Source organism: Pseudorca crassidens, chromosome 2, assembly GCF_039906515.1.
Source record: "Pseudorca crassidens isolate mPseCra1 chromosome 2, mPseCra1.hap1, whole genome shotgun sequence".
Lineage (NCBI taxonomy): Eukaryota > Metazoa > Chordata > Mammalia > Artiodactyla > Delphinidae > Pseudorca > Pseudorca crassidens.
The window spans coordinates 64490460-64506727 of NC_090297.1; the positions used below are offsets into that span (position 1 = coordinate 64490460).

Below are 16268 nucleotides of genomic sequence, written 5' to 3' on the forward strand. Positions count from 1 at the left end.
CTGCCATTAGTTTCCACATAATATTTGCCTTCCCACAATTTGTTGCCCCTGGAAGCTCAATGTCCTTTTCCTTTGCCTTGTCACTTCTTGAAAAAATGTATTTTTCTTTTATTAAGATACCATATAAGCCCAAGTTCTAACCACCCCTTTGAGTTACTCAGCTGAGTGCTCCCGTACATATGCACGATGCACCTGCTAATAAACTTTTGCTTGTTTTCCCTTTTTAATCTCTTTTGTCAGTTTCATTTCCAAGGATACAGTTAATGAACCTAAGATGGGTAGAGGGAAAAGTTTTTCCGTTCCTACAGTATGAAATTTAGTTCTGCTACTTTCTCTCTGTATGTCTGAGCCTCATTTTCTTAAAATGGAGAGAGTAATAATATCTACTACATCAAAAGGTGAGGGTATGTATATATATAAGGTAAGGAGATATATATATATATATATATATATAAATGTGTATGCAGTTAGAGGAGGGAAAGAAACGAGGAGAAAGAGGCAGAGGAGAAGGATGAAGAGGAAGAAGATGAAGAGGAAGGAGAGGAGAGTGAGGGGAAGGGAGGGGAAGGGATAGGAGGGGAGGGAAGGGAAGAACAAGAAAACAAGAAATGCGGACAAGCTCCAGGACCCCAGGCCTACATCAAATGTTTTCAGTTATAGAATACTCTATCACTATATAATCATATAGGTTGTTCCTACCTGATGCCAAAGCATCAGTTTCACCAAAGCAAGTACATCAAATACTGAAAAAAACAGGCAAAATTCTGTTTGGTGAAATGGTCTCTCCCTGCATAAGTGAACAGAGCCTCTGGCTCACGCAGACGCAAACTCTCCTTTCCCGCCTTCCCCTCCAAGCACCTCCAACCCCCTGGAGTTAGGCTGCCCTCCTCTAAGACAGGCCACACAGAACTCCTTGCAAAATGGTTGAGAAGGTGGTCAGGGATTCCTCACCTGCAACACAGTTGCCTGAAGATCGAAACTGAGTAACAACATTTAATGGATATTTTTGCAAATTTTTATAATCACATTGTAAAGTCTTAAACAAAACGACCACACAAGGCAACAGCAAAAGGACCCAGTGTTACTCATTACCATATTTAAATATGTTTTCTTGGTCATCTTCCCAGACTTCTTGTCCTGGCTTTTCTTTACGTTCCATTTCTTCGACAGCAGTTCTCACTTCGCCGATCCCTGTATGTAGTTCTTGAGCTGAAAAAATGGCTGAAGCTGAGGTTTTGCTCCCCTTCATCTCTCTCCTTCTTGGTATCAGGTACTCTCTATCCTTCCTCAGTTTCCCGTCACCCTTCATCAATCCCTCTCTTCTCTCAACACTCTTTTCTTTCCTAGGTTTTGGTGAAGTTGTTTTTTTGTCAAGGCCCATTGCAATAATGCACCTAGAAAAAATATTAACATAAAGTGTTGATTAACCTTTATATATAGCACAATGGAACTGCAAAGATCTTTAGATCACTTCTCTTATTCCAGTAAGAAATGTTACAAGACACATATTTATCATAGTACACAGAGTTAATTAAAATAAACTACTTTCTCCTTATTAATAGCAAAATCTTGTAAACACAATTCTTAATAGTTTTACCCACAGTAATTACACAAGAAAAGAAAGCAACTTAACAGCAATGAATTATAGTCTCAAACTAAACTTTGCTCCTTAAAGTATATATTTGGCCTTATAACAGAGATAGATAGATAGATAGATAGATAGGTAATTTAAGTCCTTATATTAGAATTATGTGATAAAAGAACATTCAGGTTTATCAATAAAAGGAAGCTGAGATAAAAATTATCAGAAGAAAGATGTCATTCGGTCTTTGATAATTTATTATTCAACAAGACAACAACAAAAAGACTTACATACAAAATTGACTCTAAATAATTATGATAGAATTTTTAAGAAACACAATCAGTTAAATATTTTTGTGCCCTTTAAATAAACACTTCAGGAGCCTGAATGCTCATTTTAACAGAACTGTCATTATTGCTTTTAGAATGGCCTTTTGAAACCTGTACCACAATCTTTTGGTGATTTTTCCTGGCAATAAGCTTTTGTTTTGGAAAATGGCAATAATCTATAGAGGTCATAAAGTCATTCTAAGTCAAATCTGGTGAGCCAGCAAATGATCTGAATGTTTTAAGACATTAAAAAATATTTTAAAAAATCAGTTATAACAAAAGTAACATTAATAAATTCTTCTATAGCTTTTATCCTATCTCTCAAGTTAATATCAAAATAGGAATTCCAATAACTGTAATACATACATTAATAAAAATGATGACTATGATAACAATAAGAGTATCCAGCACTCCTTCTGTGCCAACCTCTTTACTGGGTACTTTATATACATGGTCTTATATGATATATTCCCCTACAGACCAATAACTTAAGAACTATCATTATCACTTTACAAATGAGGAAACTGAGGCTTCAAGGATTCCATGACTTGCCCAATTTCACCCAGCAGGTTAGTGATAAAGCTGGCTTTCAGCTCAGGACTGTTAGACTCCCATCACCTCCCACTGAAGTACACCCATATAATTAGATTACAGGTATAGCCTTCTCAGATGACTAGTTACACAGACAAATGTTACACTGCTGGGCTTACCACCAGGGCGTGCTCACAGTCTCCTCACAAAGACTAACAGAATGTGGAGAAGTTTTCACCAAGGCCTAGAGACAATCCCTGACCTGAAAGAGGTGCCTGGCAGCTACCAGTCTCCCCACTCCTCCTCTAGAACTTCACACATTCCCTTCTCTCTATGTCACACAACTATTGGGGAACTGGGTCAATTAGAGTGGGGTCAGAATGCAGTCAAGACTTTCCAGTCCAGGAAGAATAGAAACAATATGTAAAATCTGAAAATTGCCTCTATGTGAATCAAGTCCAATGGCAATTTCTTAAACTGAAGATATCACTGAATTTCAGCCATCCCTAGACTAGCAATAGCATAGGAATTGATCTTAATTCATTCTCCCAACAAGTAAATATGAGAACTTAGTTATATCACTTATCCTTTCACTATCTCCCCATAAAATAAAGCTAAAAGGATATGCGCTCAAAGTAACTATCAGGCTGTGAAAAATGGGATAATCAGAACATACTTACCTCAGCCATATTAAGCATGATAAATTATTTCTTGACTATAATGATGATATACGTAGCACACTGCTTTCCTTGGAATAAAGGTGTCATGAATCTTCAGAGACTATGATTACTAGCATTCCTTCTGTTCAAGCTATTCTTCCCTTATCAATGGCAACACCAAATACATTGATTTGGAGCCTCTGATATGCTGTTACTTTTAGTTTATGTTGTGACTGTGTAGAGGCTTTGATGCCTCCCTACTGCATGCACAGACTTTTTATTGCCCATCTGCTTAAGGGAAATAGGCAAACAAAGTGGATAACATCTGTGCTCTCCTCCTCACTGACTACCTATTTGACTTCTGAGTATAATATGAGGTGTTGATTCTCATTACTAAAGCTCAAAGCAATCTGCATTCTCTTGGTTACGCAATTCTTTTTCCTGTGTTTCACTTTAGCAACTGAAAGTAACTACCATGACTCTTCAAAGAGTTCCCATGATTGAGGGATGGATACAAGTGTGGAACCACCATACTTTGGAAGTGAACACTGCTAAGCTTTTCTTGTTTTCTAAGGACCTTAAACAGGTAACTCCAAAAATTTCTAAATCCTTCCTCCTTAAGCGAGAGAAGAGGTGTGAAAGAGTCATCTAGCAAGTGGGACAGTGAATGGTCTAGGGCAATGTATCAGGAATGCCTAGGTATATTTAGGACCTACCTGAGGTTGCTTTTCTGTTCCAAGTCAAATATGTGTTCTCCATATATGTGGACAAGTCATTTGTGGGCAAGTCATTTGTTTAACTCCCAGGAAAGCTAATGAGTTTGTATACAATCATCCATGTGTGAACACATTGCACTCTTTGGGAACTGCTGTATAAATCCAAGCTATAAAATGTTTGGTCCTAAACACTTTCTATCGAGGTTTAATAATCAGTGCCAAAATCTGATGGATGGCATCTACTCTCCTTTCAACACTTAACTAGCTTCTGTACAATTCTTTATATGATTTCACTTGGTTCTCTCTAGCTTCTTTCTTTGAAGTTTTCAAATAATAATAACAAAATGGTTGTGATGTTTAAGAGTAAGTTCTATTACCCTCAACTAAAATGCACAGTTCTCATATGACACTGGTTTTCATTTTTTTCTTAGCTTCATAATCAGCTGAAGTTAAGGCTCCAATCACTCTTTGACTGGAAAATAGAAATAATCAGCAGAGAACTTCCAGTGGATCCCAACACAGCCACCAACTTGCATCTCTCTCTGCCCTATATGCCATCTTTCTTCCTGTTACTACAGAAGAATGCTTCCTCTCATCTAAGGCTAACACCTCCATTTGAGCCCTATATCCCATCTCCTCTAGTCTACTCAAGCACTTTGCCCCAGCAATTTCTCTCTCTATGTCACGCCTGATCAATGTGTTTTTGTTCCCCCTAGGGTATCAACCCTATCTATCAGCTTATAACCATATTATAATATCTCCCATCTTAAAATATAATAAGCCCCCTTGGGCCCCTACATCCTCCCTCCTGGCTGCCACCCAGTTTCCATCCTTTAGAGCAAAACTCTTTAATAAGAGCTATCCATCATCTCTGGCTTTAGCTCTTCTCCAATTATTTCTTAAACCCACTCCAAACAAGCCTGCATTCCTACCACTCCACAATAGCAACTTGTGCTGAGATCACCAATAACCAACACATGACCAAATAATCATGCTCAATCCCGAATTTTCATTTTGCTTCACCTAACCACACCTTCGACCCAGTTGATTATGTCTTATTCTTGAAACATTTTGTTCATTTCCAGGACATTGCTTTCTCTGGGTTTTCTGTCTAATCACTGGCCTTCCTTCCTAGGTTTTTCCTGGTTCCTCTTTATCTTCCTCACCTTTGAACTAAAGTGACCAGAGCTTATTACTCAGGCATCTTCTCTTACTGCATTCCATTCTTAAGCAGTCTCATCCCATCTTATGACTCTAAATGCCATCCATATGTAAACAATTCTCAAATTTATATATCTCCAGCCTGGACCTCTCACCAGACCCCAGATTCACAGATCCAACCACCTACTCAACATTTCTACTCGCATATCTCATAAACGTCTCCAACTCAGGGTGTCCAAAACCAAAATCCCCTCCTTCCACTCCCAAAGCTGCACCTTCCATAGTCTTCCCCATGTTAACTGGGCATCTTTCCAGTTGTTCAGGTTAAAAACTTTTCAATCATCTCTGACTCTGCTCTTTATCTCATGCCCTGAATCCAATCCATCAATAAATCCTGTAAACCCTACCTTCAAAATATGTCTAGAACCTAATCACTTGTAACTCTTCCTACCACTCTCTCTCCTCTGGATTAAAGTAGTTTCCACCCTTCCCCACACCCTCCCTATTTTATTTTTCCCATAGGAGCTACTATCAGATCATGACAGGCCATTGCTCTAAACCTACCTGAGAGGCTTCCCATCCCTCTCAGAATAAAAGTCAAAGTCTTTGCAATGACCATAGGACTCTATATGACTTGACTCCACTGTCTCTCTGACAGTGACATCTTCTATCACTGTCCCTTTCTCACTTTTGCTCTGATCACACTAGTTTACATACACCAAGCATAATCCTGTCTCACACCCTTGGTATATGCTTTTCCTCTACCTGAAAACCTATTTGAAAAAGGAGACATTTTTTTCTGGTTTCTGCTCGAAAGACATCAGAGAGGCCTTTACTGACCATCCTACATAAAATAATACTGCCTTCTGACACTTGTCCCCCCTCATTCCTTATATCTCCCTTACCCTGCTTTGCATTCATCACGCATATTACCATCTAATATACATTAATTGGTTGTTGTATTATTGGTATATTGGCATGGGGTTATTGGTATATTATTTTCACTTCCCCTGTCAGAAGGCGCTCTATGGGTCAGGTTCTTTGGTTGGTTCACTGCCATGTTCTAGCTTGGCACAGAGTCAATTCTCCATGAGTACTTTCAGGAAAAAATTAAGCAAAGCCTGCAAGAAGATCTCCTGACTACCAACAGAATGTCCAATATGAAAACTGATGAATAATAGTCAAAACTGACCTTTTATCATGTATTTTTTTATGTCCGAGATTGAAATTAGGGGCATGAGAGTGATCATGGGGCTACACGATAATGCAGGCACACCTCTATTATGCAAAACCTATAATATGCAATTATATAAGCCAGATGCTTGACACATGCTCCAGAGCTCAGCTCAAAATAAATTACTACGAGGAATGAGGGGGGGAAAGCCTCTCTCTTTCCCTTTAGAGACAGAACTTAAAGCATCATGAGGAAAGGAAGAGGTAGAAAAGAAACAGAATTTGAAACACCACCAGCTTTTATGCCCACTATATAATAAATCTGAAAATCTACTTTATATCTTATAATTTTAAATACAACACACAGGATTGTGATAAACAACCTTTAACTTAGATATTTTAGGCTCATCTACATTGATATGATTCTTAACAAATCGTGCTGAGAAATACATCAGTAAAAGCATACAAAGAAAAATGTAGCAAAACTTGCCCTCTACCAAAGGACATTTGTTTCCATACTTGTAACAAGGAGATGATCTCTCGACACACACAAACCCAAAGTAGCCTCGTTTGCCTCCAAGTCTGGAACCTTTTCGATGCTTATATTCACAGCAGGAACTTAACCTGTCCACCTGTATCCCGTTCAGGAAAAAGGTGAGACTGAAGGGGAAACCATAGTGCCTTTTGGAAATAAACTGAAAGGTCTCTGGAATTTAAAAAGGAAATACATTAGTGAAAGCAACTGACTTTGAACTAACATGTTTTAAATCACATTTTTCTGTTATATAAGTACAATATTATTTTCTAGATCTCCTTTTTAACTTGAGGACAATTTTTTAACCACAAAAACACATTCTATTACTTATATATATAATAAATACTCCAAGGCATTATAAAACTCTTTGACTTGTAATAAAATAATAAAACCTAAAATTATATGAGCATTTAATATGGCCAGGCATTATGCCTAATTACCTTGGGTGTGTTATTTCTCAACAACCATATGAAGTGGAAATATTACTATCATTAGTTTCCATAATGCAGAAATTTAGGTTTAGAGCTCAGTAATTCAGCCAAAATCATACAATAAGTGGGAGAGTTAATGTTTGAATCCAAACGTCTCTCTAGATTCCACGCCTCTATCTTGCTATGTTATCTAGCAATAAAGTACATAACAAAAGGCTGCTGTGAGTTCAGTAATGCTTTTATATGACTATTTTTTTACTCAGTAATGCTTTTAAATAAATTTTTGTCTTTAGTTGTGACTTGAAACATCCTGATACATGTATGGATGAGGCAGAATTATTCCATCTTCAATCCATTCTCAGTTCTGCCTAGATTTGAGACCCCTTCTTGATTCCTAACCCACCCAAAAGTCTCACCAATAAATTAAGAACCACTGCTTGGATTTCCTTGGTGGCGCAGTGGTTGAGAGTCCGCCTGCCGATGCAGGGGACACGGGTTCATGCCCGGGTCCGGGAAGATCCCACATGCCACGGAGCGGCTGGGACCGTGAGCCATGGCTGCTGAGCCTGTGAGTCCAGAGCCCATGCTCCGCAACGGAAGAGGCCACAGCAGTGAGAGGCCCGCGTACAGCAAAAAACAAAAGAACCACTGCTTGCAATTAAAAATTTTTAATCATTTCAAGTCTCTATAATGCTTTTTGAAGAAGTCTCACCCTATACATCCCAAAACCCAATTCTGAGAAACTCTATGTTACAGAGTGACTCAGAAACCTGCTTCTCATGACACTTCTAATGTTACTTCCTACAATAAGCCTCCCTGGACTCTTCCACTTCTACCAATAATAGGCTTGATAACTTTTGCCTCTCTTTTGCAATATTTCCTATTGTTACACTTATTATTAAAATATGGCTATACCAGTGGTTCTCACGTTTTAGTGTGCATCAGAATCACCTGAAAAGCTTATGAAAACATAGATTTCTGGGCCTCACCCCAGAGTTTCTGATGCTACAGGGCACAAGAATTTGCATTTTTATCAAGTTGCCAGGTGATGCTTTATGCTGCTGGTCCAGGGACCACACTTTGAGAACCTTGATCTAGATGTTTGCTGCCCTGCATGTTTGTGAAATCCATGAGAGTTTAAATTTCATTTCCCCAGATCCCAGGACAATGGCACAGGAAGCCTCCAATAAATAATTAGTGAATCATTATTTTAACTCATTCTTTCATAGTCATCTAGAAATACTTTGTATATACCATACTATGCCCCTAAAAAATCTAAATCAGATGCAACTTATACTAAAGAATAGACTTATTGAAAAGGTAATTCCATCATTTATACCTTAGTATTTGTGATGTGAAATTAAACAAAATAAGAAAGAGAACATTGGCAAGTTAGTTTCTGGAGAAACTAAGGTACAATAGATATTAAAATCCACTTGTCTTTATATATGGACTTTTTTTTTTTTTTTTTTTTTTGCGGTACGCGGGCCTCTCACTGCTGTGGCCTCTCCCGCTGCGGAGCACAGGTTCCGGACGCGCAGGCTCAGTGGCCATGGCTCACGGGCCTAGCCGCTCCGCGGCATGTGGGATCCTCCCAGACCGGGGCACGAACCCGCATCCCCTGCATCGGCAGGCAGACTCTCAACCACTGCACCACCAGGGAAGTCCCTATATATGGACTTTTTAAGTGCTAACTAGAAAGCTAGTTTGACTCCTCTTATTACAGAAACTTGAATGAGACATTCATGTAATATGATCCATTCTGCTGCAGCATCACACCCCTTAACTCCCTAAGGACCCAGCCCAGGAAGAGAGTAGACTCAAGGAAATGCTGAGAATGGGCACAGGAGATCAGCTCTTGGACACGACTGCCCTTCTATTTTGTACCCACATGGTTGGAGAGCACATCCATATATTATTTCATTTCTTCCATTGTTTTTCAAACTTATTGAACAGAAATTGACACCCTCTACCTTTGGTCCCTTGTTACTTATTTTGTCATTTTATATTTTAAAATTTAGTGACACTTCCCAACCCTGACTTCATGGTTTCTGCATGGAGTAGTGGAAAGATTATAGACCAGAAATTAGAAGATTTTGGTCCATGTTCCAGTTCTTCACTTATTAGTTGAGTGTGCCTTGATGAGACATTTAACTTTGCTGCATTTCAGAATTCTCATCTATAAAATGAGGGTGGCAGGGGGAGTGCATGAGGAAGTGGAGTGGAGGGGGTGACTCAGTTTACCCACTTCACAGAGCAGTCTTAAATATTATAATGGGCACTATTAGAAAGCATCCTATAATATTTGTAAAATGTAGTTATTCGTTGTTGACTGACAGTGGTAGCACTGTTTTAGGCACTAAAGAGACATAAAAATACTGAAGAAATATCAAACGTGTTCTCCTCCCTCAAGAAGTTATAATTTAGCAGAAGAGACAAAAAGCAGTGTACCAGACTTCTAGAGTAAGGTCACCAAATCCTCTTCCCTTAAAATTTTGTCTCTGAAAATGGACCAAAGACTTAGAACACACTGAGCAGCAGTTTTTCATGAAAAAGTACTGAACTTTTGGTATGAACAGTGGGAATCTGTGGCATTCTTGCCTAGGGCTACTCCCATTGCCCTCTCCTGCCACTGCAGTTCTAGAAGGGAAGGGCAGGCCATAGGTAACCAGCAGCTTCACTGTCAGTAGAGGCCGACTTGATTTGGAGCAGAAGACAAAAAAACCTTGGTCAGTGGCATTACTAGTAATAAGCAGCAATCTCAGAGCAAACTGACAGGGAAGGTCAGAGGTTCTGCTGAGACTATAGTTCTAATTAGGGCAAGCAACAGGTCAATGGACTAGCCAGAAATTTAACAGGGAGATACAGGCAATAAGGCAGTCATAGACACATTCAATAAGCTTTCTGCACATCTCCAGCTAACTGGAAGCAGCATGGATTGGAGTTGGCCCAACTTATTCACACAACCCTGTCCTATTGCAAGCTTGCACCTGTGTACAAAGGAAACATTAGATCCTGGTGGAAAATAAAAGTTGGAACAGACTTGAAAACTGCCTGAACTTTGAATGTACTCCTGAACCCACTACAGTGTGTTGAATATTGCCCTCCAAAAATTCATGACCACCCAGAACTTCAGATTGTGACCTTATTTTGAAATAGGGTCTTTGTAGATATAATCAGGGAAGGATCAAGATGAGATTATCCAGAATTTGTTTTGTCCTAAATCCAATAACTGATATCCTTATAGGAAGAGGAGAGGATACACACACAGATACACAGAGAAGAATAACATGGGAGGATAAGCACAGGTTGAAGTGTTGGAGCTACATGCCATGAAACACCAAGCATTGCGGGGAATCACCAGAAGTTGGAAGAGGCAAGGAAAGATTTTCCCCTTCCGCTTTCAGAGGGAGCATGGCCCTGCTAAGACCTTAATTTTAGACTTCTGGCCTCCAGAACGTAAGACGATAAATTTCTGTTGTTTTAAGCCATCAAATTTGGGGACATTTGTTATGTCAGTCCCAGGAAACTAATAAACCTACACACTGATTCACTGGCAGAAGATGGAGGCTATATTGGCTCAAAGTGCTTGAACATGACCTCTGACAAATCACTGAATGTTCACTAAACTATGAAAACACAGAGACAACCCTAAGAGATTAGCCTAAAAAGTAAAAACAGAACAAAAAAAAAATCTGAGCAGAGACACCAGTGGCTGTATACGAAGGAGAGGGGACATGAATTTCACAGCTTTGCTCTAGATAAGCTACTAAACAAACAAACAAATAAAAAACCCAAGGAAAAAAAAGTGGGAATTCGGAATCCATAGTTGCTCTAATAGATGATCTAAATTGTCCTGTTTTCAACAAAAATATCAAAAGACACAAAGAAACTGAAAAGGGTATGACCCATACTCAGGAAGCAAAAGCCATCACACCCACTCCTAGGAAGCTGCTCAAGAGAAATGACAACTGATGTCTACACACACAAAAAATTGTCTTTGTATATTCATTACAGCATGACTTATAATAGTCCCAAACTGGAAACAATACAAATATCCATCAACTGGAGTAGATGAATAAAATGTGGTATATCCATGTAACAGAATGTATTCTCAGCTATAAGAGAGCAACTATTGACAGATGCTACAAATGGATGATTCTTAAAAACACTATGCAAAGTGAAAGAAGCAAGACACAAAATACTACCTATTGTATGATTTCATTTACAAGAAATGTCCATAGAAGGCAAATCTGTAGAGCCTGAAAGCAGATCAATGGTGTCCTAGGGCTGGCTATGAGAGTGAAGATTAATTGCCAAAGAGTGAGCACAAAGGAACTTTTTGAAGTGATGGAGATGTTCTAAAACTGTGATAATGGCTGTACAACCTTATAAAATTCCTAAAAATCAGTGAGTTGTACACTTACAGTGGAAGAATTTTATGGATTGTAAGTTACACCTATTTTTAACAACTAAAAAAGTCAATATATGATAAAGAGTAATAGAAAAAAGAAAAAAACAGTTAATGTAAGTCAAGGTACAATGAAATGCTTTGGTTTTAGGTATTAAGAGCCATTGTCATCAAAAGAGAGGGATAAAATGGAATAAAAGTCAGTTGGGAAAGCTTCACAGTCTTAATCTGAATCTTAAAAGATGGATACGGTTTGAACTTAAAATACGATTTTGAATTTAAAATCCTTTGTCCTATTGCAGACAAAGGAAAGAGCACAGGAAAAGATGATAACAATGTGGGGCGGGGCGGGGGGTGGGGAGGCAGGAGGCAAGGGGCTGGTGAAGCAGCCGCTGTGTTTGTGAAGAAGTAGTGAGGAATGCACAAATAGGTACAACAGGATCAGGTTATGGAAATACAAGAAAATGGGGCAGAAAAGGAATTATAAGAGAGCCAGAAAAAAGTTACTTTGTTCTTCGTATCCACATGAAGCCTAGAGGCCAACGTCTGCCTTGTTTGATAGGATGAATGATAAATAAAACTGCCTGTGAAGAACTGTACTCTTTACAAATAGCAGAAATATTCCATGACTTCATAGGTGTACATAATAAACAATCGATCTGTGGCCTGATGTCTAAAATCAAACTGCAACATATCATGAATCACTATGATAATAAAAGATGCACTTGCCATGTTCCCAAATAATTAATTGTATTGTTATTCTCATCCAAAAGCAAGAGAAATTAATGAATGCTACATTTTGAAGGTGTTTACTGCTCCAAGCCTAACTGTAAAGGCCCTTTTTTTTTTTTTTTTATTTTGCGGTACGCGGGCCTCTCATTATTGTGGCCTCTCCCGTTGCGGAGCACAGGCTCCGGACACGCAGGCTCAGCGGCCATGGCTCACGGGCCCAGCCGCTCCACGGCATGTGGGATCTTCCCGGACCGGGGCACGAACCCGTGTCCCCTGCATCGGCAGGCGGACTCTCAACCACTGCACCACCAGGGAAGCCCCATGGCCCTTTTTTTAAAACAGAAGTCTCCTAAAAACCTATTCACATTTCACTGAATCATGCACAGCTTTGATTTGTAAAAAGGGCGGATTATTTTCAGTCCAGCTAAATTGCTAAGATTGCTGAACCACAAGTCAACTCTGAGTCACCCAACTTTTCAATTTTGAACGATTACTTTCATGGCAATCAAGGGCAAGCTGAGACAAAACTATTGTGTGGACAGGATTCAATTACTTCAGTCCCCATTCCAACCTATTACTCAAGACTGTTCAATGACATAACAAAAAGTCAGTTCTGGGATCAATATGCACGCAAAATAACACGTAGCCAAGTAACATTCTCCCGTAACCTTTGGTTTTGCAATCTTATCACAGAGTGGACATCATCTCCCAGAAAATCATTCAGCTAAGCCTTGTTCTTTTTTCATCTGTATGTGCCACATTTCCCAGCAGTCAAGTAGCCATTTTAAATGAACTCTATTGATTAAAGCATGATCTAAGACCCAGGAAAATTTCATTATGTTAACTCCAATTTGAGACTGTAGCTAATTTCAGCTATTCATCAAAATTAATAGTTGAAAGTGATACTTTTAAAAAATAAGTGTATCTAATCACTATTATTAGGGGTTTCATACCCCTCTTGTTATGGAGATATAGGAAACCCTTTGCTACTGAGAATAGCTAACTGGGGCTGGATAGTACTAAACAAGGCTCTTGCACCTAGTCAGGGGGCTGGGATCTGCTCTCAACCCTGCTCAGAACTGGACGGATGACCTTGGGGAGCCACTGTACCTCTGGATGCCTCTCATTTTCCTCATCTACATAATGGAAGGAACGAACTCTCAGATACTATGACAAAATGAAACAAAGTAAATTACGTTTCAGCTAAGTATGTAAAATGGGAAAAAGTTTCTGGCATTATTTTTTAAAAAGAAATTTTATAGATTTTTATAAAGAAAAATGTTTTTTCATTATAATACAATATATATAATTCATTATATAATTCATTATAATATATAATATTTTACTTTAAGTCAAAACCAACATTCAAGTGTTTATCCTTTCTTATGTTGGTAAGTTTTCAATATTTTATCCCTAAATATGTATAGTTCTCTTTAAGCAGTTGAATTTTTTTAAATCAATAGTCACTGTTTTTGATTGATGAAGGAAATCAGAAAAGCCAAAAGTAACAACCCCATGTTTGCCCCCAACTCCTCCCTTTAGTCCCTAAGTCTATATCTAGATTACCCAAATATAAATATTTCTTTTAATCAGTAAAAACACTATTACTTTCTAAACAGAGTGTCTTAAGCAAGGAAATAACAAACATAATCCTGTAACAACTCTTCCTTTTAATTGCTGTGCCACAGAACTAAATACTGACAAAAAAAAAACCACTTTGGTACAATATGTGAAATCCTATATTGGATACAAAAATTATCTTATGCTAACAAACATGGATTTATGATAAAAGGGAAATGAAAATGTAATAAAAACATGTAGCCAAATTTTGTACTGTATTATTTAGGTGTGATTCACCCTGATGTTTATTGGATTTGTGATTTTATCTCAGCATAGTTCTAAAGAACAAATTGCCAATCTGGTATTTTTCTCTTAGAATAAGGTATGATGCAATTCACTATGGCAAGACAAACAGTTAACTTGTAAATTGGGGGACAGTTTATTCGTACAACATTTTAATGATCATATATCTCTATTTCAAGATTAATCTGTTACTGGGTTAAATCACTCCACATTTCTTTATTCCACAATCTGCAAGAGTAATTGCTGCTTCAGTTTCAATCATGGAGCAGTAAATCTGGATTTACTTTTAGGCAGCTGGTTAATAAGTCCCTGGATATGCATAATTTCATAGAGTGATTAAAGTCATTTTGATATTATACCAACAATAGCTTATCTAGAGCATCAACTGCAAGCAATTAAAACATTCACATTTTATGTGTACCTTTTTCAAGCAGTTTGCCTGCGTAGACACACAGGTTTTCCCCACCACAGTGCTGCTGATAAACTTTTATTTCATCCCGGAAATCTGAGTGATCATAAGCTATGTGCACATTTTTCCCCAAATAGATCATTGTAATAGCTGCATTACTATGCAGTGGTGTTTTGTGAATCCTTCTTGAATCCTAGAATAAACAAAAAAGGGGGGCTTATTAACGAATTACCTTCTAATCAGAGTGTGATCACCTTCTAATCAGAGTGTAATACAAAGAATAGAAAAGGCTATTTTTATGTACCTTGCAACAAAACCCTTATAAAATGTCAATCTATATACAGTGCACAAAAAGTCAAGCCCATTACAAAACAAATGCCTTTAACAATTATAGCATATATACATATTGGCTTTGTAGTTTTAATGTAAATTCTGGGGATTTGGACAAAGTTTGTCACCTTTTATCTTACGTGTGTGTCTGTGTTTTACATGCAACAAAAATATCAGTGACGGGAAGAGGAAACTACTCTTGGTTGTTTTTGCTAGTTCTCAAATAAAAATTCAAATCAAATTAATTAAATAAATATTGGTGACATAATTTTGTTCTAATTCAAATTGACATTAACTGTAATTTAGCAATTGTTTTTGTAATTGAGTGTTATCTTTATACTTGAGCACTGACAATACATCCTTCCCTGAGCTTATTCTTTGTGGGAGGGAGATGCACACATTTGATTCCTTCTATGGTCACTCTCAGGATCAGGAACAATGTATGCTGGGTACCTGGGGTTATCCAGTTTCACAGGAGGCATTCAGTTCAATGAAAAACCAACATTATTAATATTATTCTTAATATCAAACAATAAACCTAACAAAAAATATCACCTCATAAACCTAGTTGATATTCTATGGCATTGACCAATTTAAATTACTTATAAAATAAACACTAAACTTAAATACCAGAGATTAAATATCCAATGCCTTGCCTCCTAGTTTATATTCTGAAGTATTTTCACAGTAGTGAATAAGTATAGTGTTTGCCTAACCTCTAAGAGGAAGACCTGGAAAGAGAAGCAAGAAAAGGAAGAGGAAGAAGAGGCAGAGAAATAGGAATGGCTCCTTGAGAGACTTTAAGAGGTCCTAGTAAGAATATCATAGGTTTCTAGAACTATACAGATACAAGGCATTACTTTTAATCTACTTCACTTTTCTAAAAATCAATTTTTAGCTAAATGAAAAATGTGAAGAGACCAACTTTCAGTGAATCCAAGGCAATTATTTGACTTTGATCTCACTGAATTACAGATGCCGTGGAAGCATGCATTTTTTCAAGAATGACAAAGCTGCAAAAAAAATTTCTGAAGGAACTACTAAAATACTTCCATCTCCAAAGCCATTCCCTTCTACCTCAGAGGATTTTTTTCTCATTCACTCCTATTTCTTTGAAGCAAAAACCAGAAGTAGTAAATTTGATGAAATTCAGCAAATGACAGTCTGAAAAGTGTAAATGGGCGGGAGAGTCTGAGATTTAAAGTTTGAGCAAATTGTCTTGCCTGTGGACAGAGCTCCCAAATAGATAATCAAGAGAAATATTTCAGGGACACCAGGAGCCATGAACGTAAATCAGCAAACTGGATAATTCTTTGCAGATTAGAAACATCTCCTTGAGTCACAGTTGAAAGCAAAGGGATGATGGCAGGCCTGGCTCTTGGTTACAAAGTCATCTCATGTTTCCT

At 37.9% G+C, this 16268-nt stretch overlaps 1 protein-coding gene across 4 annotated transcripts in view; it reads right to left on the reverse strand.

Moving 5' to 3' along the window:
* The window catches only part of ERICH3 (glutamate rich 3), a 113014-nt gene that overhangs the window by 38192 nt on the left and 58554 nt on the right, over positions 1-16268 (reverse strand). For all 4 annotated transcript variants that reach the window (XM_067726578.1, XM_067726577.1, XM_067726580.1 and 1 more), the window contains 3 exons: positions 14545-14725; positions 6671-6857; positions 1093-1394 (listed from right to left, as the gene is read on the reverse strand). In XM_067726578.1, coding sequence (XP_067582679.1) covers positions 1093-1394; positions 6671-6857; positions 14545-14725 — 670 coding nt within the window. The remainder of the gene's footprint in view (positions 1-1092; positions 1395-6670; positions 6858-14544; positions 14726-16268) is intronic.